General features: G+C 35.6%; 1 protein-coding gene across 1 annotated transcript in view; it reads left to right on the forward strand.

Annotated features, from left to right (window-relative positions):
- The window catches only part of UPF2 (UPF2 regulator of nonsense transcripts homolog (yeast)), a 178389-nt gene that overhangs the window by 107650 nt on the left and 48897 nt on the right, over nt 1-21842 (forward strand). Inside the window, exons 10-14 of the mRNA XM_006891842.1 lie at nt 3543-3656; nt 6670-6786; nt 16864-17049; nt 18871-19074; nt 19736-20011. Of these exons, the coding sequence (XP_006891904.1) occupies nt 3543-3656; nt 6670-6786; nt 16864-17049; nt 18871-19074; nt 19736-20011 (897 nt within the window). The remainder of the gene's footprint in view (nt 1-3542; nt 3657-6669; nt 6787-16863; nt 17050-18870; nt 19075-19735; nt 20012-21842) is intronic.

Below are 21842 nucleotides of genomic sequence, written 5' to 3' on the forward strand. Positions count from 1 at the left end.
ATAATATTGCATGAGTTCCTTGTTTTTTAATGCAGCATAGTATTCCATTGTGCGAATATACCACAGCTTCTCTAGCCATTCGTTTGTTGATGGTGGCTTATTGTATCACATACTAGACAGGTAACTGAAATGTCAGCAGTTTGAGTACATCAGCTGTTCAGTGGGAGAAAAGTGGTCGCCACTAAAGAGCATCAGAAACCCAGTGGTGGGTTGCCATGAGTTGAAATTGACTTGAGAGGTTGGTTATTGGTTTTATCGTGTGTGTGTGTGTGTGTGTGTGTGTGTGTGTGTGTGTGTGTGTATACCTCAAACATATTCAGCATTTATCATTTGGAAATATGTCAAGAAAAGAAAAGGAAACAAACATGATTACGTTACTTGGAGGAGTAAATCAAGTTAACATTTTGATAGACTGTTGTTACTTCTCCTTCTTCCTCATCCCTTTATTTGTCACTTCTTCTGCCCCCTCCTTTTATAATATTAGCTGGATGAAAGTAAATTAAGTTATTTTGTGTATCTTTTTTCACTTAAAAAAATTTTGTTTTGCTCCTTTAAATAGTTCTTAGAATTTAAAGTACCTAGGGAAGGATTAGCACCATTAGCATTAGCCTTATTTTGCCAGATAGAAAACAGGCCCCAAAGTTTCTGTGATTTACTCAAGGTGATCTATCAAAAAATGGGAGTAAAATGCTTTTCAAGGGTACAGATATTGTAGCCATAGATCCTATGCACAAAGATGACTGAAACTAATAATAGCTACTGTTTAACTGAACCCTTACTGATTTCAGTCACTTTCTGAGATGTTATATGTATTATTTTAAAATTAGCATCAAGATTTTAGAGGTCTAGAATAGCCCCCTATTTGCTGTAGAAAGTAGGTCTTAAAAAATTAAGAAGGTAAATTCTTTTTAAATATTAGGTGTCTGGGTATGTAAAAATATCATAGTTACATAAATGCTTATGTGTTAATGGTGTACCTGGGAGTGTAATTAGGCCTTATTTTGAATTCTGGCACATACTTGATTGACAGAAGATTAAGACTTAAGTATTAATTCTTAAACAAGTAATTCGACAGCTTCTGTGGGTTTTGTTTTTCCCAATATTGAATCATAGCAGTAATAACAGTCTGTTCTGAAAATGTTATGTGGAAAAAAATGAAGTAGGAAAAGTAGACTTTAAACTGAGTATTGTAGAAAATGAAACATTAAATGATTTGCACTGCCATTTATCACGATTATTGCTCAAAGAAAAGATTGTTAGACTGTGTGGTTTCTGATGAATATGTAATCTAGTTACACTAATTTTCATGAGCCCATTAACACTATCCTGTTTTAGTGGGATTTTTACCAAATTTGATTATTTCTTGAAATACATATCGTAGGTAGAATATTTATATTTACAAAAGCTTTAAACTTTGAGATATACCCCTGAGTAGAGATGTAAAAAGGAAAAATGAGTATATTAAATGTTTTATTGTAGGGAATTTATAATAAAAAGTACAGTACAGTTCATAGTATAACCAGCTGAGCTTTACTAACATTTTTGCTTAAACTAGCACTTGACATTCATTATTTTTAAAACAACATTTTTAAAAGAGTGTTCCTTAGATGGTTTTTTAGGGTGTTTAATTAGTGGTGGTGGTGGTGTTTGTTATGTGCCGTCGAGTCACTTGCGACTCATAGCGACCCTATGACCAACAGCCCTAAACCCTGCTCTATCCTGTGCCATTCACACTGTCTCTGATACAACCATCCTGATTACCCCAGTCTCTGAATCAGTCACCTCCTGCGCTATCCCTCCACCCTCCCAAGCATGACGTCCCACTCCAAGGACCGCTCCCTCCTTAAAACATGTCCACAAAGTATGTCAGATGAAGTCCCAGAATCCTTCCCTCCAAGGAATAGCCTGGTTTAACCCTCTCCAGAATGAATCTGTTTGTTTTCTTAGCAGTCCATGGTACACTCAATACTCTTCTCCAGCACCACAGCTCAAAGGTGTCAATTCTCCTTCTATCCTCCCCAGTCATTGTCCACCTCTCTGATGTGTAAAAAGTGATTGCAAAGACCATGGCCTGTATGAGACGCACCTTAGTCCCCAGAGAGACACCATTCATTGCTCTTCAGTACTTTGGAGAGGTCCCTAACAGCAGACTTTCCCATCGTAATACATCTTTTAATTTCCTGGCTGCTGTTGCCAAGAGCATTGACTGTAGAGCCAAGCAGACTAAAGTTGTTACAATCTCAATCTTTTCACCATCCATCCTGATGCTGCCAGTTTGTCCAGTGGTGAGAATCTTTGTCTTCTTGACATTGAGCCACAATCCATATTGAAGGCTGCAGTCCTTGACCCCTCTGCAGCAAGTGCATGAGGTCCTCCTCAGTTTCAGCAAGCAGGGTTGTGTCAACTGCGTAACGCAGATTGTTGATAGATCTTCCACCAATCCTTACGCCACACTTCTCCTCATAGAGCCCAGACTCTCTGATAATCTGTTCTGCATACAGATTGAAAAGATACGAAGACAGGACACACCTCCTGGCATACAGCCTTCCCAATTTTGAACCATGCACTGTTTTCTTGTTCTGTTCTGACGACTGCCTCTTTGTCCAAATATAGGTTTCTCATTAGCATGATCAAGTGTTCTGGGATTCCCGTTATTCTCAGAGTCAGCCACAGTTTGTTATGATCCACACAGTCAAACACCTTTGCATAGTCAATGAAACACATGTAGACATTTTTCTGGTATTCTCTGCTTTCAGCTAAGATCCATCTAACATCAGCTACAATATCACTAGTACCACAACCCCTTCTAAACCCAGCCTGGACTTCTGGCAGTTCTCTGCTGATGTGCTGTTCCAGTCGTTTTTGGATAATCTTCAGTAGAATCTTGCTTGCATGTGAAATCAAGGAGATTGTTCTATAGTTTCCACACTCTGTTGGGTCACCCTTCTTTGGAATGGGAACAAATATAGATCTCTTCCAGTCAGTTGGCCAAGTGGTTGTTCTCCAGATTTCTTGGCACAACTTGGTGAGCACATCCAGGGCAGCATCCATTAGCTGAAATATGTCAATAGGTATACCATCTCTTCCTGGGTCCTTATTTTTTGCTATTTCCTTCAAACCAACCTGAACTTCTTCCTTCATCACCATAGGCTTTTGCTCATATGTTATTAAATTCTTCTGTGTCTACCAATTCCTTTCGATCATTTAAAAAAGGAACTTTCCATTGCAAAATAGATTTGAATTACGTTAATAGGTAACAAATAAATCTATAAGTTTGTTAGAAATGAGAGCCTTCTTAAGTCTGTTAAATATGTTGTTTCTTTCAACTGTTGGGCCATTGGGACTATTTTTACAAAACATGTCTGTGACCTGTATGTACTCCATGGACTTTATCTTGACTGACTTAAAATAATTTATAGTTCAGCAGAAAATTTTATAAAAATGACTTTAAATGTGGAATGAATTAAAATGTATTAAGATATACTTACCGCAGAGATTGCACATGATTAACTAATCAGTATAATTTTCTTTTTAATTTGTAGGTACGAAAAAAGGACCAGATCAATATTGAAACAAAGAACAAAACTGTTCGGTTTATTGGAGAGCTAACTAAGTTTAAGATGTTCACCAAAAATGATACCTTACACTGTTTAAAGGTTACTATTGAATTGCATAAATAAACTATTTTTAAGTTAGGTTATTATAAGTATGTGAAGAAAATGGAATAAATAAGAATATTTGACTAATTGGAAAGAAGATACGGAATAAAAAGTGCTAGTAAAGATATGAGCAAAGTAGGAAACAGATTTTTAAGATGGAAATTACAAATGCAGTTATATCAATGATTAGGGAGCACTGATGGCCTAGTAGTTAAGGAACTGTGCTGCCAACTGAAAGGCACATGATTCGAATCTTCCAGTTCTATTGGGCAATAAAGATGGGGCATCTCCTACCATGTGATGTGTAACTTCTGAAAACCTCTGAAGGATAATAAGTCATGAGTCTATTCTGACTCAACTGCACATAATATATCAATAAGTATAATCAATATGAAAGGACAAAATATTGCAAGTAAGAACCAAAGAATATAGAAGGCTTGATATTAAAATAATAATAGCTATATGTGATTTATAAGAGATAGCCTTAAATATGAAAATCAGAAAAGTTAAGGTAGTAAATGGACAAAATATATTATTCAAAGCAATTAGTAGAAGAGGACTAATTTCACCCTATCTAATCTTGATACTTTGACCTTAATAGCAATAGATTTAAAAAAAACCCCTCTTCTCCAGCTCTTTTGTTCACTATGGCATGCTCTGGCAGTAACAAGTGGTAATCCAAGGCTAGAGTAACATTGTCTTTGATGGTTAAGATTTTGTATAAGCCTGACTGCACCAAAATTCCAAGTGATTTGGCACATAGGTAATAATGCAATCATCCTTCATTTTTTTCCTTTGTTTTTTTTTCCTTCCTCCGTTTTTAAAAAAAATCCTCCATTTTGTGGATTGGGCAAAATGGCCTAGTTTTTCGAATCTTAATGGTGTTTAAAAGCGAGAAGTAGTTACATTCTTATCAGAAAAGGTATTTTATGTTTGAAACCTTAAAAGACCTTTAGGTTTGAAGCATTATGAAGGAAGATAGTTTACAATTATGAAAACTAGGAAAATGAACATTTCTTGAATAAGTATGTATCTAATAATACTGTTTCAGAATATTACAAAGAAAAAATTGACCACTAAAAGGAAACATCTGTAATCATTGTAAAACTTGAAAATATTTCTCACAGTAGTTTAAAATAATAGACTAAATCATTGAGGGTGTACTCTGAACAGTACATTAACAATTTTGATCTAATTTCACACTATTCCCAAGAGAATTTATAGACTCTTAGAAGGTACATGTGTACCTGCCAAAATCAGCCATAAAGTCTCAGCAAAGTCTCACTTTTAGAAATCTTAAATTGCCCCAATTGTATGTTCTTCCCACAGTGAAATTAAACTAGAAATCAGTAAGTATCAATAACTAGATCTAGTTAGTAAACCAGAAATATATACATGTTGAATAATTCTTGTACATCTGGAATTGATTGTTTCTTAATTTTTTTTTTCAAATCTATTTCCTTGGGATAATAGATATATCACACAAAATCATGTCATCACCAAAGACATTTGGAAAACTCTTGAGTTGTACAGGCTTCCATACAGCATGATTTCTTAGGTCTTTAAAAATACTAATAAAAAGTCAAATTCACCTTCCTTCAGTCAGAAGTGACTCATAGCTGACGGATTTTTGGAAGCTTTAAGTTGGATCAGAGTAGATTGCCTATCCTTCCATGGAGCCGCTGGTGGATTCAAACCAGCAGAGAAGTACCACTTTTGAATTAGTAGTGTAACTAACTCTCTATAGACTATGCTACCAAAGCTAGCCAAAAATACTAATTGTTATGTACCATCGAGTAAGAACTGACTCCTAGCTGACCCTCCACAGGGCTTTCAGAGGCAATAAATTGCACAGGAGGCTCCCCCGTCTTTTGCTTGTCAAGTGGCTGGTGGATTCAAACTATGTCCCTTTGGGTTGGTGGAGCAGCTTCTTACCCACTAGGCCATGAATGCTCCCAGAATACTAATAGTAATTTTAAATATTCAAGAGGACAAGTGTCTGAAAATTTCTTGGAGATTCACAGGGAAATGTTTCAGACAACATTGTAAAAGTGCTTATGAAAGCTTTTTAAATATGCAGTTGAAAAATATGATGCCACACACCACCTAAGAGTATTAGTATATTTGTTCTTGTAATTATTAAGAATACTACCTAGGAAAGAGATAAACATCTTTGACACAAATTTTATATCTTAAGAGTTTTATCACAAATAGGTCTTCAGATTTTAGTTATAATAGCAATTATAATTGGAAATAATTTATTCAGTAAATAATAAATCACAAAGTTCATAGTATTCAATACTATTTACTTGCTAAATGACACCATTGACAGTAAAAAACTCAAATCCAAACATAACAAACTTAGGACTGCCGTATTGTTTTCAAGGGTGTAAATCCTTAAGAAAGCAGAGTTCTACATCTTTGTCCCATTGAACAGAGTGGCTGGGTGGTTTGACATGCTGGTCTTTTGGTTAGCAATAGAATTCTATAACCTCTGGACCACCAGGGAGGGGACTTTAAAGTTTTAAATGATAAGTGTAAAGTCTGCTTTTGTTTAAAAATATGTATGGAGAAAGAGGGACGATAAATACAGAAAGTTAACAGTAATGTATAGAAATATCATGAAATGAACAAATAATACTTTTATAATCAGAACTTTTAAAAGTGAATATTAGGTGAACCAAAATCCCAAACAATAGCCATTTGAAAAAGTTAATTATATATATATTGGCATAGGTTTACATTCACATCGTCTAATAATAAGTATAGAGGACTTTGAAATTGGTTTTCATCTGTCTGTCTAAAGGAAAGACATTAAAAATATATTAAAGCTTTTAGAAAAAATCTGATGGCTGGACATAAATGCCAAGTGATGAAGTTCGTTCATCTAAAATAGACTTAACTTTTTTCTTTTACATTGCCATTGTAAATGTTGCTACATAGGTATTTGTTTTCCTCTAGTAGAGAGTATGATGTTATCGTAATTTTTTAATCATTACTGTCATTACAGATGCTTTTATCAGACTTTTCCCATCATCATATTGAAATGGCATGTACCCTGCTTGAAACATGTGGAAGGTTTCTTTTCAGATCTCCAGAATCTCACCTAAGGACCAGTGTTCTTTTGGTAAGAGTTGAGGTTCCTTTTTTTAAAAAAGATACTCCGTGTTTTAGATAAATGTTTACATAGCAAATGAAAACATTTAACAGTTGTTATACAGTTTTTTTTCCATGATAACAGATTCTGATTTTTCCAGTGGTAGCATTTTCATTCTGTCTTGTTCTGTTAATCTAGCCTCTTTCCTTCTTGCCTTTGCTTTTAGTTGAATCTGGACTGCTTAGCTTCATACAGTTGGTGGTGTAAGAGATCAGATCTTGTCATTGATGTTTATTTTGTAAGCTAGTCTGTTTGACTCAAAGCTGATCACTAGGAATGGCTTCAGTTCCAAATTAAAAGGGTTATATTAGGAGAATGACAGTATTTTAGATAAGTTTTTTTAAATTTTATTATTTTTTTGTGTGTATCATCAAATTGGATCTGACTGGTACAGGAGGAGATTGTCCTTCCTTCTCCAGCAGAGCATCTGGTGGATTCAAACCACGTGCCTTCGAGATTGTAATGCAGCTTCTTGCCACTTGGCCATCAGAGCTCCCTTAAATCTGATCTTTTTTAAAAGAATTTAAATTTTGTTGTATGTTTTTCACTCCATGTATTAAGGACCTTTTTAATGTTCCTTATCAGAATGTTGGGTAGCAGTGTAGCAGGGTGCCATCTTAGTCTTCTGTTCTGAGCTTTGAAAAGGCTTGTGTGGTTTGTGTGAGCTATTCATGCTGTAGATGAGTTTCTTTTTTTTTAGTATTTGGATTCTTTAATTCTCTTTTGCTCAAGATGGGAAGAGACTAGTAGTTGAATCTTACATGACCTCACAGAATATTAAGATCCTAGACACTACATACCAAACTAGAAAGGATAATATTATCATGAATTGTGTTATGCTACTTGCCACAGTTGTCACAAGAGACTAAAATCTCGGAGCTCTGGTGATCTAGTGGCAAGAAGCTGCACTGCAATCCGGAATGCACGCCGTTCAAATCCACCAGATGCTTTGCTATAGAAGGAGGGGCAATATTCTCCAGCACCAATCGGATCCAATTTGACTGTACACAGCAACAAAAACAAAAGGCAATAAAACAAAGAGACTGTAGTCTCAAGCCTTTTATACTGGTAAACCAATCTAATGAGGTGTTTGTATATGTCTAGGAAATCTTAACTATAGTCCTGTGCGCTTTATTGTATATATGTTTTTAGTAGCACACACAAACTTGTATATACATATGCCTATGAATATATCTACACATGCACGTTAATGCATTAAAATATTGTTATAACATGCAAGCAAGATTCTGTTGATGGTTATCCAAAAATGGCTAGAACAGCACATCTGCAGAGAACAGCCAGATATGCAGGGCTTAGAAGAGATCATGGTACTAGGGATATTACAGCTAATGTTAGATGGATCTTGGCTGAAAGCAGGGAGTACAAGAGGAATGTTTGTCTGTGGTTCATCATGCAAGGGCATTTGACTGTGTGGATGACAAAAAACTGTGACTGATCCTGAGAAGAATGGGAATCCCAGAACACTTGATTGTGCTTATGTGAAACTTATATGTGGACCAAGAGGCAGTCATTAGTACAGAGCAAGGAAACATTGCGTGGTTTAAAATTGGGAAAGATGTATGCCGGGGATGTAGTCTATTTCCATACCTTTTCAATCTATATGTAGAACAGATTATCTGGGAGGCTGGGCGCTAGAAGAAATGTGTCATCAGGATTGGAGAAAAACTCATCAACAGTCTGCCTTATGTAGACGACACAACCCTGCTTGCTGAAACTGAGGAAGACTGGAAGTGCTTGCTATAGAAGGTCAAGGACTGAAGCCTTCAATATGGATTGGAGCTCAACATCGAGAAAACAAAGTTTCTCACAACTGGGCCAATTGACAGCATCATGCCACATGCTGAAGATATTGAGATTGTTAACAGCTTTTGTTTGTTTGGCTTCACAACACTCTTGGTATCAGCAGCCAGGAAATTAAAAGACGAATTGCATTGGGAAGATCTGTCAGAGACCTCTCCAAAGTACTGAAGAGCAATGATGTCACACTGGAGACTAAGGTGCCCCAGATCCAGGCCATAGTCTTTACTATTATGTGATAAGCATCAGAAAGCTGAACAGTGACTAGGGATGATAGAAGAAAAATTGATGCCTTTGAGTCGTGGTGCTGGAGAAGAGTACTGACAGGTTCGTCTTAGAGAGGGTAAGACCAGTCTGTTCCTTAGAGGAAAGGATTCTGAAGCTTCATTTGACATACTTTGGACATGTTGCAAGGAAGGATTAATCCTTGGAGAGAGACAGCACATGATGACATGCTTGATAAGAGTGATTAGGTGACTGGGGTAATGAGGGTAAGTGTGTCAGATAAAATTAGATTGGCACAGGATGGAGCAGAGTTTAGGGCTGTTGTACATATGGTTGCTGTGAGTTGCAAGCAACTCAGCAGCATACAACAACAATATTCTTGAGGTTCTGGATTCATTTTGTTGTTGTTGTTGATTGCCTTAGAGTCAAGCACAACTCATAGCGATCCTATGAGCAAAAGGCTTGAAGCCCCTCTATAAGTATTGACATTTATCAAAGTTCATAGAGTTTCCAGAGGCATGTTGTTTAGGAAGTGGATGCCACTCCTGCCTCCAAATCTATCATAGTATATTGATTCGTTTTAGAGGTTAAAAACTAGTGCTGGTTAGCCCCTTCAGCCATGTGAATTTTGAACATGTATTTGAAAGTAGTGAGAAACTATTGAATGATTTTAAACAAGGATGATGCATGTCAGATTTCTGTTTTTAGAAAGATTGGGTAAAGAAAACGGAGATGACTGAGCCAGAGGTAGGGAGAGTAGTAGCCAAAAGGCTGTTTTAAAAACCCAAATAAACTAGTATTAAAAAAAAAACACCACAGAACAAAACAAAACAACAAAAAAAACCTAGTGAGGGTGAGGAATCAGTAAATAAGCGGATTAGGGTAGAAATAGGGGAAATAAGAAAAATAAATATATGAAAATGTTTAGAAAGTACAACTAATGACATTTGGTGATGAGATAAAGTGGTAAAGAAGAAAGTGTCCTAAGTTATATAAGACCCAAGATTTTGTTATGGGGAGCCACTCACAGATGTATTGGAACTACCGAAAGAGGAACAGATGACAAACTTTATTTAAAGCACATTAATGCTAGTAGAAAAATCCAAAAGGTATATGTATTTGTTTGGAAAACACATACAGCTTTTATCTCATTTGTATTCAGATTTGTTCTTGGCTAAGTTAAAATTAGTTTGATATTTATGGTTGTGTCTCCATTAACGTGATTTGGGGAAACAGCCTAAATTGCTAAAGTATTTGATCCACATTAAAACTATTAAATATTTGTAAATAGTAAATTAAATGATGTTTTATAGTTTTTCTAAAGAATTTAAAGGCATAGTCATTATCCTAGTGTTATTAAACATGAAATAGTTTTCAGTTGACATAACATAGTTCACAAAGACATTACTTTATGTCCTACTTTGGCATGTAGCGTCTTGGGTCTTGAAAGTTTCTGAGTAGCTATCTAAGATATCCATTGGTCTTTCTTGGTCTGGAACAAAGAAGAGGGAAGAACAGTAACCTTTTGAGCCTAAAACCAAGTACCCCTCCGTGGTTCAGCTTTGAACTTAGAGGGTGAAAATAGGCCAGTGCATTTGTTCATGCTTTCTGTTAAATACTAACTGCAAGCCTCTCAGATGTCCTAGATCAAGCCAGACAGGCACTGATTCATGGGCTAAATATGCAACTGTGAAAAGGTTGATTCATTCTTCTATTTTTAAGATTGTTGTGTTGTTGTGTGCCATCAAGTTGCTTGCGACTCATAGCGACCCTATGTCCAAGAGCCCTAAATGCTGCTCTATCCTGTGCCAACTCCATTGTCTCTGACACACCTACTCCCACTACCCCAATTATTGAGTTGATCCATCCCATTGAAGGTCTTCCTCTTCTGCGCTGTCCCTCCACTCTTCCAAACATGATGACCCTCTCCAAGGACTGGTCCCTCCTTGCAACATGCTGAAACTATGTCACATGAAGCTTCAGAATCCTTGGCTCCAAGGAGCAGCCCGGCTTTACCCTCTCCAGGACAAACCCGTTAATTCTAGCAGTCCATGGTGTAGTCAGCACTCTGCTCCAGCTGCACAGCTCAAAGTTATCAATTCTCTTTCTATCATCCCTAGTCATTGTCCAGCTCACCGATGCATAGCATGCAATTGCAAAGACTATAGCCAGCATCAGTCGCACCTTAGTTTCAAGTCTGACATCGTTGCTCTTCAGTACTCTGACTTTCCCAATGGAATTCATCTCTTGATTTCCTGGCTGCTGGAACCAAGAGTGTTGATTGTGGAGTCAAGCAAACTAAAACTGTTAACTATCTCAATCTCTTCACTATCCATACTGGCTGCCTATTGGCCCAGTTGTGAGAATCTTTGTTTTCTTGATGTTGAGCTTCAGTCCATATTGAAGGCTGTAGTCCTTGACCTCCTGCAGCAAGTCCTTCAGGTCCTCCTCAGTTTCAGCAAGCATGGTTGTTATCTGCATAATGCAAGTTGTTGATGAATCTTCCACTAATACTGATGCCACATTCCTCTTCGTCTGTCCCAACATCCCAGATTATCTGTTCTGCATATAGATTGAAAAGATATGGAGACAGAATACATCCCTGGCAGACCCCCATATACAGTAGAGCACACTTAGACTAGCAGATATGGCAGTTGAGAATGAGATCTCATATGGAAACACAAAGAAGGAGGAACAGCTGTAAGCAGACACTAGTGATTGGAGTGTGGACTGAATGTAGGAAAATTGGACATTGTTAAGAAAGAAATGGAATGCTTAAATAGTGACATACTAGGTGAAGTGAGAAGGCTTGGCATGGGACATTTTGAATCAGATGATCATATGATCTACTGTGCCAGGGATGAAAAGATGAGGAAAAAATGGGGTTGGTTTCATAATTAAAAGTCGTTTTGAGATCCATCATGAAATATAATGTGGTGAATGACAGGATAATATCCGTATGCATATAAGGAAGGCCAGTGAATACTACTATCATTCAAATATATGCACTAACAATTAGTGCCAAAGAGGAGGAAATTGAAGATTTCTACCAACTTTTGCTGTCAGAAATTGATCAAACATGCAATCAGGATATATTGATAATAATGGGTGACTGGAATGCAAAAGTTGGGAACAAGGAAGAAGGATCAGTAGCTAGAAAACATGGACTTGGTGACAGAAATGAGGCTAGAGATAGAATGATAGAATTCTGCATATTCAGTGATTTATTTATTGCAAATACCTTTTTTAAGAAATAGAAACACAGGCTATGCACATGGATTTCACCTCATGGTATGCAAAGGAATCAAATCTATTACATTTGTGGAAAGAATCACAGGAGAAGGTCAGTATCAGCTGTGAAAACCAGGCCAGACCACCATATGCAAGTTCAAGCTGAAGTTGAAGAAAATTAAGTCAAATCTGCGGGAACCAAAATTTTACCTTAAGTGTATCCCACTCGAATTTCAAAACTATCTCAGAAACAGGTTTGAGGCCTTGAGCACCGATGAGCGTAGACCAAATGAGCTGTTGGAGCATTTCAAGAATATTGTCCATGAAAAATGCAAAAGATCATTACAAAGGCTGAAGAGGAAGAAAACACCAAGATGGATATCGTGTGAGACACTGAATATTGCAGTAGAGAGCCAAGAAGCCAAAGCTAGAGGAAGGAATCGAGAAACTAAAGAGCTAAAAATTTCAAAGGGCAGCTCAAGATGACAAAGCAAGATACTTTAATGAAATGTACAAAGAGCTGGAGTCAGAAAATCAAAAGGGCCAAACTCGCTTAGCATTTCTTAAGGAGAAGTTGAAAAACAAATTCAAGCCATGAATGGCAGTACTTAAGGATGTTTCCAAGAAGTATTAAAAGAAGATTGAAAGAAAAAAAAAAAGAAGATTGAAAGAGTATACAGAATCAGTGTACCAGAAGGAAGCAGCTGACACAGAAGATTTTCATGAAATAATATATGAGCAAGAGCTGGTAGTGATGAAGGAAGTTCAAGTTGCTCTGAAAAAATTGGCAAAAAACAAGACTGGGAATTGACAGCGTACCAATTGACATATTTCAACAGCCACACACTGACCTGGATGTGCTCACTAAGTTGTGCAAAGAAATCTGGAGGACAGCCAGCTGGCCAGCTGATTGGAAGAGATTGATATTTGTTCCCATTCCAAAGAAAGGTGACCCAATGGAGTGTGGAAATTATCAAACAATATCATTAATATACATGCAAGCAAGATTCTGCTGAAAATTATCCCAAAATGACTGGAGCAACACATTAACAGACTTGCCAGATATGCCGGCTGGGTTTAGATGAGGTGGTGGTATGAGGGTATTATAGCTTGTTATGTTAGATGAATCTTGGTAGCAAGCAGAGAGTAACCAGAGGAATGTGTCTCTGGCTTCATTGACTATGCAGAGGCTTTTGACTGTGTGGATCACAACAATCTATGGCTGACTCTGAGAAGAATGAGAATCCCAGAACATTTGATTTTGCTTATGTAAAACCTATGCTTGGACCAAGAGACAATCATCAGAACAGAGCAAGGATACACTGCATGGTTCATTTAAAAAATTACATATATAAGAATTTTTTTTCCAAAGTTAAAACTATGTCATCACCTGCTACCCGTAATCAATGACACTTGCCTAAAGTCTATCCCTAGTTTCCGTCTACATTTTTAAAACTAAGACTTCTTATTGTGATTTACAACACCATCTGTATATCAAGCTATATCTCTCCCTTTCAATTATTGTCCCATGTGCTAGCTATCCTGTGTTAGAACCACACTGGCTTTTTATCATACATTCTTTGTCCCCAGCCATATGTTCTTTAAAGATTTTCCCATAGGTCTTTTATGTATTTTTCTCTTTTTGAGATCTTAGCTTATTTCAATATCACTTTCTCAAGGAAACCTTCCATAAAAGCATCCAGATTATACAATTACTATTTAAGACAATTACTATTTAAGAAAACCTAAATCTTCTTGCAGCAGTTTGATTGTGACTCATAGTGATCCTTTAGGACAAAGCAGATCTGCCACTAGGGTTTAGGACCATACTTTTAATGGAGACAAGACTACCGTATTTTGGTCCCATGGAGCAAATTTGAACCATTGGCCGTTTGTTTAACAGCTATATTACTAAGGCTTCTCAGAAAAGGATTGATCATTCATTCATTCATTTGTTTATTTACCTGTTAATTATCTGTGTTCCTACAACAGAAATGACTAAGTGAAGTCTTAATAATTAAAATGATACAGAATCAAGAATTAAAGGTGCTTACTTGAAGATCCTTAACTAATCAGTCTCCACTGGAGCTGCTGCCACCTAGTGGATAAGAGGCCAGAATGTCTGTGAAACATCTGTAATGTCCAAAGCAGCCCCTACCCAGCCCTTCCCCCACACCTCTTGCATAAAAATCCCCCCAAAACAAAACCCCAAACCCAAAGAATCCTCAAACAGAACAACCAAAGAGTTCTCTACACCAAAATTTCAATGGTGTTAAAGGTTAGGAACTTAGAACTAGGTCATGATTGTGTTTTTTATCATCCATTAATGACTTCTGAGCTGGTCCTGACAAGTTATACAACAGCTTATCCTCAGACAAGTTCTAAAACCTTGGAGGCTTTTAGTTTTATTACTTATAGAAATAAACCAAATATTGTCCTGTTGAGTCCAAATGATGAAAACCCCAGGTAAACAGATGAATTCTTACTTTTACATAGTACAGTTAGATCGAGAACCTCCTCTTTAAATGTCTTTTAAAAAATATATGTATAGTTTTATTGTTGTTGCAAATACACATAGCAAAATATACTAATTCTTCAGCATTTCCCACATGTACATTTAACGGCATTGAGAATATTCATAGCTTTTTATTAGGTGTACTAAGAGTCAAGTGGCCTGTGACTCATAGTGACCTACGAACAATGGATCTGAAAATTAGCCCTTGTGGCATCCTCACCATCTTTGACGTACACAGCTGAGTATACTAAGTGAATAGTTTCTACAAGTACATTTAGTGGCAGTACATTGTTGTCTAGACATTCTCATCTCCCTTAGTTGTTCCTCTCACATTAACAGATTTACTGACACCCAAGTCTCCTATCTGAATCTATTGAGTTGGTATTGTCTTTTGGGTTCATAAACATAATATTTGAAAGAGCAAACCATTTTTACTAGTTAAGCAAAATAGTTGTTTGATTTTAAGACATTTCAAAGATTATTTTTGGTTTAAATTTAGAAATTATCTCAGAACAGTACTTTCAGGTCTCTACATTCTTAATTTTTAATTTCCATCACAGAAATAGGTGTTACATTGCTTAATTTGGCAGTTATAAGTGAGCTTACACATGTAGCAAAGTTTCTTGAGAATTTTGTTGAAGTTAAGGCCAAATAAAGTCATCTGTTCTACAATATGATTATTGTTAGAACATAATTAGTGAACTTATATACTCTTAGCAATGCCTAGTGACTTACTATTTTTCTTTCTAAACTTTGTTCTGTAATAATTTATCACTGAACATAGAAATTGATTGTTGTTAGGTGCCATCTAGTTGCCTACTACTCATGGTGACCCTGTGTACAATAGCTCTGAACCTTCCCCGATCCTGAGCCAGTCACACTGAATCTGACACACAGTACCATTACCTCTGTTACTGTGTCAGTTCATCTCATTTAGATCTTCTTCTGCAATGTCCATCCACCCTTCCTAGCATGATGTCCTTCTCTACGTCCTGACCAGTTGCCCAAAGTATGTGAGATGGAGCTTCAAACACCTTGCATCCAAGGGTAAACTTGGTTTCACCCTCTCTAAGACCTGTGTTCATGGTATGTTCAGTACTCTTCTCCAGCACCACAACTCAAAGGCTTCAATTCTTCTTCAGTGATTCTTAGTCATTGCCCAGCTTTCTGATGCTTAGCAAGTAATTGTGATGACCATGGCCTGGGTCAGGTGCACCTTAGCCTAGACTTAGCATCATTACTGTTTAACACTAAAAAGTTTCATCATTACTTGCATCATTACTATTTAACAGTACTGTTAACTGAGAGGTTTCTGACAGCAGGCTTCCGCAGAGCAATTTGTCTTTTGATTTCATGATTGTTAATGCCAAGAGTGTTGATTGTGGAGCCCAGGAATCTGAAATTGTTAGCAACCTTAGTCTCTTCTCTGTCTGTCATGGTGCTGCCAATCAGCCCATTGGTGCGAATCTTTGTCTTCTTGATGTTGAGCTTCAATCCATATTGAAAACTACAATCCTTGACCTTTTGCAAAAAGCAGTTCAGGTCCTCTTCAGTTTCAGGAAGCAAGGTTGTGTCGCCTGCATATTGTTATTAAGTCTTTATCCAATCGTGATGCCACGTTCCTGCTCATAACGTCCAGCCTCCCGAATGATCTGTCTCGCATACAGCTTGAAAAGGTATAGAGATAGGACACATCCCTGACGCACTTTCTTTTCTGATTTTGAAACATCCAGTGTTTCCTTGCTCAATTCTAGGAATGCTTCCTGGTCCAAGTATAGGTTTCTTAAGAGCACAGTCAGGTGTTCTGGAATTCCCATTCTTTTTAAGGTTACTTACAATTTGTTGTGAGCCACACAGTCACATGCCTTTGAGTAATTAAGGAAACACAGACTGACATTCCTCTGGCACTCTGCTTTCAGCCAAGATCCATCTAAGATTGGCAGTAATGTCTCTAGTGCCATGTCCTGTTCTAAATCCAGCTTGTATTCCTGGTCATTCTCTGTTGAATAACACTGTTAAGAATAATTTTTGGATAATCTTCTGCAGGGTTTTGTTTGCATGTGATAGTAGTGATAACATTCTGTAATTTCCACACTCTGTAGTGTCACCTCTTTTTGAAATGAGAACAAGTATAGATCTCTTCCATTCAGGTGGCCAGGTAGTTGTCCTCCAGATTTCTTTCCACAGCCTGGTGAGCACATCCAGGGCAGCATAAGGAAATCTGTGATAAAGTGTTTTGATTGGACTTTTTCTTTTAGGAACAAATGATGAGAAAAAAACAAGCAATGCATCTTGATGCACGTTATGTCACCATGGTAGAAAATGCCTATTACTACTGCAATCCACCTCTGGCTGAGAAAACGGTGAAAAAGAAACGTCCTCCTCTCCAGGAATATGTTCGGAAGCTTTTGTATAAGGATCTCTCTAAGGTTACCACTGAGAAGGTAAATCTTAATGAGACTCATCTAATAATAATAATCTGCTTGAAATTTGTGTTGGTGTAATTTTATAAAAGATTAAGCCAAATTAATTTTTATCTTCATGATAATAATTTTAAGAGCAGCAAATGACTTTCTTTCTAGCCCATTTAATCAAATTGCTTTAGATCATGGATATATATTTCAATATTCCTTGATCAGTTTGTGTAAGTTGCTTTTAATTAACCACAAAGTATAGCTAAGAAATCTTACATAACTTGTAATTTTTATGTTTTGTAAATGAGCAAATTGAAGTGTAGTTAAGTTGTGGTGGCTTAGTGATATGGAAGCTGCACTGTCAACCCAAAGAAACATGGTTCAAATTCACCTGCTGCTTCACAGGATAAAAATGGATAATATCCCCTTCTGCCTCAGAAAAACTGCTGGAGAATCACCTGAGGGTCAGTTCCAACTTGCTGATATAGAACAATAGAGCTATTAAAATAGTGCTAGTAAATTAAATTATAGAAGTAGAGCCCAGATTCTACTATAATTGAGTCTATACAAATCATTCTAAGAAAGTATTCATGTAATAATATATAATATTTGGGATGTATATTTTCTTTTTATAAGAATAACTTTCTATTCTAATTAAAATGTTTTAATAAAATTTTTATGCTATCTCTATTTTAAGTCTTTTTCTATTATTCTCTTTTTGGTATTCCATATTGGATCTCCCCATAAATATTTTGCCTCAATTTATTGACCTTGGGAAACCCGTAGACTTTGAGACCCTTTAGATTCTTAGCAGTTTATAGAAAAAGTTAAGGAGTACTGTCCTATCTCCAATTATTGGAATTGTTAGAAACTTAACTTTAAAGTTTTTTTAGCAAAATATTTTACTTAGAAGTCTTAACTCCCCACATTGTATAGGGTATAAAAACTTTTGTGTATTTTGGGAGGATGGTTCTAGGGCAGAAAAAAAATTGAATTAATGGATAAAAGAGACTTATGGGAGGATAAAAGGCATGGAATGATACATGCACTGTCCATGAGTGGGGTAGAAGGGATAAGGATTGAAATAATGCCGCTTTTAAAATAGAAACTAACTTTCTGAAAATCAGAGATTAATTATTTAAAAAGGACTTTAAAATTTGTTTTGGAGGTAGCTAAATGTTTGGAGGGGGAAAAATATATATATATATATATATATAAAATTTTTTGATAGCTTAGAAGACCTATTTCCAGTGAAGGTAGAAGGATAATATTTTATCATTATAAATATAAGTTAACATAATGTTTAAAAGATGCATTGTGAATATAGAATTGTTGTTATTGTTTTGTGCCATAACATAACACTGTGTTTAGTACCAAGTTCTAAATTAATTATTCTTATTACACTGTTTTCCCACCAGTTTTATTCTGTCATTTTATCCTGATTAAACACTTGGAGTGTGTTTAAGTAATTTAGTAGATTTTCTATTTTAACTTTATGCATTTTCTTGTAACTTTCTACCAGGAAAATGTACTAATGATAAGATGTACCCAAAAAAAGAGGTGAGTCATAACCCAAATAAATCATAAGGCACTGGAACTATCTGTATGTTGTTAGCTAGACTGAATACTTGGAAAATAAAATAAATGTGAAGACATCGTTTAAATATATAGGGAAAATTTCAAATTTATTGGTAATTATAACCCTCTTAAGTGAAAAGGCTTCTGGAGAATCTTTTTTTTTTAAAGTTTTAAAATTCTTTGATACTACAAATTCAAAATACCTGTATAATTTTGTCTATCAGTTTACCATGTATTTATTTGAATAATTTAAGCATCATTTTCTTTATTTAGGTTTTGAGGCAGATGCGCAAGTTGCCCTGGCAGGACCAAGAAGTGAAAGATTATGTTATTTGTTGTATGATAAACATCTGGAATGTGAAATACAATAGTATTCATTGTGTAGCCAACCTCTTAGCAGGATTAGTGCTCTATCAAGAGGATGTTGGAATACATGTTGTTGATGGAGTTTTAGAAGACATTCGCTTAGGAATGGAGGTAAAATAATCTTTAAGGTCACCACTTAAATTTAAGTGTTTGAAGAATGTAGACAACCTTTGCATAATTTTATTGAAAAAGAAGTGTGCTTTTCCCTTATTATATGTTAATGACTATTATTTCTTTAGTGTTAATGATTTAATAAAAGACCAATTATATCAGATTTCCTAGTCTGGGACTAATAGTGGAGAATGTCTTGGCTCTTTTTCTCAAGCTTTTCTTTAGGTCATTATTAGAACTCATAAACTTACTAATTTGAAAACCATTTTGTAACAATTTATAGTTCCTGTGAAATGATACTATAAAACTTACTTTTTTTCTTTACTAACAATTGCAGAGAAAAAATAGGTTAGAGGTGATTGATTTGGGAAGTTACATTTTGGTGGTTTTAAAAACTATCAGTTCATTTCATAATAGCTTTTTATATAAAAGGTTTTTATTGGCTATGTTCTTTTTATGACAGCATTTTTAAAATGGCATTTCCTAGAGAAAGAAAGATCATTGACTAGTATCTTTGAGAAGAAGGAAAGAAACTATTTTTTTCCTTTATGTTCAGTGCTCATTCAGTGATAACTGTAAAATTACTGAGGGGAATTTTAACTTAGATACATTTTTTGAAATCATTAATGGAAATCTGGTTTATGTTGTTTTTGTTTTTTAGGTTAATCAGCCTAAATTTAATCAGAGACGTATCAGCAGTGCCAAGTTCTTAGGGGAACTTTATAATTACCGAATGGTTGAATCAGCTGTTATCTTTAGAACTCTTTATTCTTTTACTTCATTTGGCGTTAACCCTGATGGTTCTCCAAGTTCATTGGACCCACCTGAACATCTCTTCAGAATTAGACTAGTATGCACTATTTTGGATACCTGTGGCCAGTACTTTGATAGAGGTTCCAGTAAACGGAAACTTGATTGCTTCCTTGTGTATTTTCAGGTATATATATATATATATAAGCCAAAATACACAGGTTGAGATATGTTAAGCAATTGCAAGTGTTAACAAAAATGTTAAGAAGACATACTGTCATATTCATGTACTATGTATATATAAATATACACACACACACACACACACACACACACACACACATTTATATGTATTTGTTCATAATGAGATGATATTTCTTTTCCACGCATGCTGCCTTATTGTTGTTATGTGCCATCGAGTTGCTTGCAACTCATAGCAACCCTGTGTACAAGAGTCCTAAACCCTGCTCTATCCTGTGCCAACCTCACTGTCTCCAACACACCTAATCCCTGCCTTGGGGATTTAAATATACTTGATGGATTCTAAAATACTATGTAAATATTCTAATGGCATTGTAATTTTTATTATTGCCAATAATAATTTTAGAAGTACTTTGATACAGTTTATAAATTTGGTATAATTGCAGATTATGTTTCTTTAGCATAGATATTTGTAGATTAAATATATTTTATATACATTTAATGACATTCTTCTCATTTATAAGTGTTTCGGTTTTTCCTCCAAAGTTCTTGTTTATAAAAGTTAAAATTTTTTTAAAAAATATCACTTGGGGGAAAATAATGTTGGCACAGGATAGAATGGCTTTTAGAGCTCTTGTACATAGGGTTGCTATGAATCACAAGCGACTCGATGGCACATAACAACAACAATACAGAAAGACCCACACATTTACTGATAAATTTCATGGTTATGATTCTGTATCTTATACCATATTTTTGTTAATAATATATTGTAAAGTATGAATTAAAGTCAGATACAGAAATAATTTTACAACTTCCTTAAGCTTATCTCCTAAAATTAAATTGTAAGTTGGTTATTTAGAACCTAATTATTTTTTCCTGAAATATGTTAAAAATGGTGATTAGAGCTTGCAATTAACAAACAATTCAGTTCTCCATATAATGTTACTGAAGTAAAATACCAATAATACTTTCAATTCTACATGGTCATTTTTATTAGTATTGGTTTGTTTTTAATTTAACCATTAAGGAAGAAAATTAATTTTAAAATTTTACTTGAGCTATAAACAATGTATCCACACTGTGGTTAATGCTGAGGGTTAGTAATCTTCAGAAAGAACAGCTTATTCCCTTTCTCCTGTCTCTGTCCCTTTGCATTAAGTTACTCCCATATTTTCTAAAATGATGAGCAGAAAATGAAGAGTAGATTTTGGACATTTGAAAGTCAGATTTCTTGTTAAAGATTGTCCTTTCACTTGCAGGCTTCCTTTATTGAAAACCAGAATTTTGCTGTAAAATAAAGCCATAACAATCATCTTCTAAAACACTTTCATAAGGGAGCCTGTGTTTGGATTCAGGCAGAGATAGAATAACCACTCAAATTCCAAGAGCAAAAAGAGATGGTTATATTTTTCAAATTCATTAAAATATAGAAATATAGAAAAGATATATATATAGGGAATAGGAGTAAATGAGTAAAACCTGAGGGCAAGTACCAGTACAGTCTGTCTGGAGGTTAGAGGGAATGAGTTCAGTATTCAAAGATATATAGAAAAGATAATTTGAAACAGTGCTTCTACACATTATCTGGATGTATTGTTAAGATGGTCACTTATGGGGCCCAGCGTTCCCTATTTCTGTTACACGTTGTGTACAGACCACACTTGGAATAGCCAGGGCTTAGAATAAACTGGACAGAAGAAATTAAATGCCCAGAAAAATACCTGTTTATATACTGGCGAATTTTTGGTTTGTGCTTTCAGTTAATATAACTCATTAATTAGAGCAAATAGAACATGGAATAAGGGCATCAGATC

The sequence above is a fragment of the Elephantulus edwardii genome, unplaced genomic scaffold, assembly GCF_000299155.1.
Source record: "Elephantulus edwardii isolate Elephantulus edwardi_28Jun2011 unplaced genomic scaffold, EleEdw1.0 scaffold00105, whole genome shotgun sequence".
NCBI lineage: Eukaryota > Metazoa > Chordata > Mammalia > Macroscelidea > Macroscelididae > Elephantulus > Elephantulus edwardii.